The sequence below is a fragment of the Geospiza fortis genome, unplaced genomic scaffold (genome assembly GCF_000277835.1).
Source record: "Geospiza fortis unplaced genomic scaffold, GeoFor_1.0 scaffold324, whole genome shotgun sequence".
Taxonomy (NCBI): domain Eukaryota; kingdom Metazoa; phylum Chordata; class Aves; order Passeriformes; family Thraupidae; genus Geospiza; species Geospiza fortis.
This window is the reverse complement of record NW_005054559.1, coordinates 674756-675357: the sequence shown is the minus strand read 5'-3', so window position 1 is coordinate 675357 and position 602 is coordinate 674756. Positions and strand designations below refer to the sequence as shown.

At 64.0% G+C, this 602-nt stretch overlaps 1 protein-coding gene across 1 annotated transcript in view; it reads right to left on the bottom strand.

Annotated features, from left to right (window-relative positions):
* Positions 1–107: 107 nt before the first annotated feature.
* The window catches only part of LOC115948851 (inactive phospholipase C-like protein 2), a gene marked incomplete at its 3' end in the record, with an annotated part of 4927 nt that continues 4432 nt past the window's right edge, over positions 108–602 (bottom strand). Inside the window, 1 exon segment of the mRNA XM_031064129.1 lies at positions 108–220. Coding sequence (XP_030919989.1) covers positions 108–220 — 113 coding nt within the window.

Genomic DNA, 602 nt, shown 5'->3' with positions numbered 1-602 from the left:
AGGGAAGGGAAGGGAAGGGAAGGGAAGGGAAGGGAAGGGAAGGGAAGGGAAGGGAAGGGAAGGGAAGGGAAGGGCTGGGCAGGGCTGTCCGCGCAGCTCTCACCCCTCACCTTGAGGACAGTGATGTTCCAGGCGAAGCTCTCCAGCGCCTTCTGCAGCTTGCGGCCCCGCAGCCCTTCCTTGGTCTCGATGCGGTGCAGCTCCTTGTGGAAATCCATCCCTGATCGGCGGCAGAGGGGCTCAGGGCATGCAGGGACATTGGCACGGGGACAGCCACCACCCACAACCGACAGGGACCAAGCCAGAGGGATGCCCTTTGCCCAGCACGGGATTGCAGGCTGGGTGGGCTCCCCACTGCCCCAGCAGCCTCAAGAATCCTCGATGCCCCAAATGATGGGACCCCCCACCATCCCAGCACCACGGTCAGCTGCACCCTGGGGCCGTTCTGAACCCAGACACCACGAGGTCTGGAAGGGCAGTGAAGACCCTGGGCAGAGGCACAACTCCTGCACTCCATGGCTCATCTGGGGGGGATTCAGAGCCCCCCGTGGCTGTGCCCCACCCCCTGAGTGGGTGCTATATTTACCCCTGGTGACGCAGCA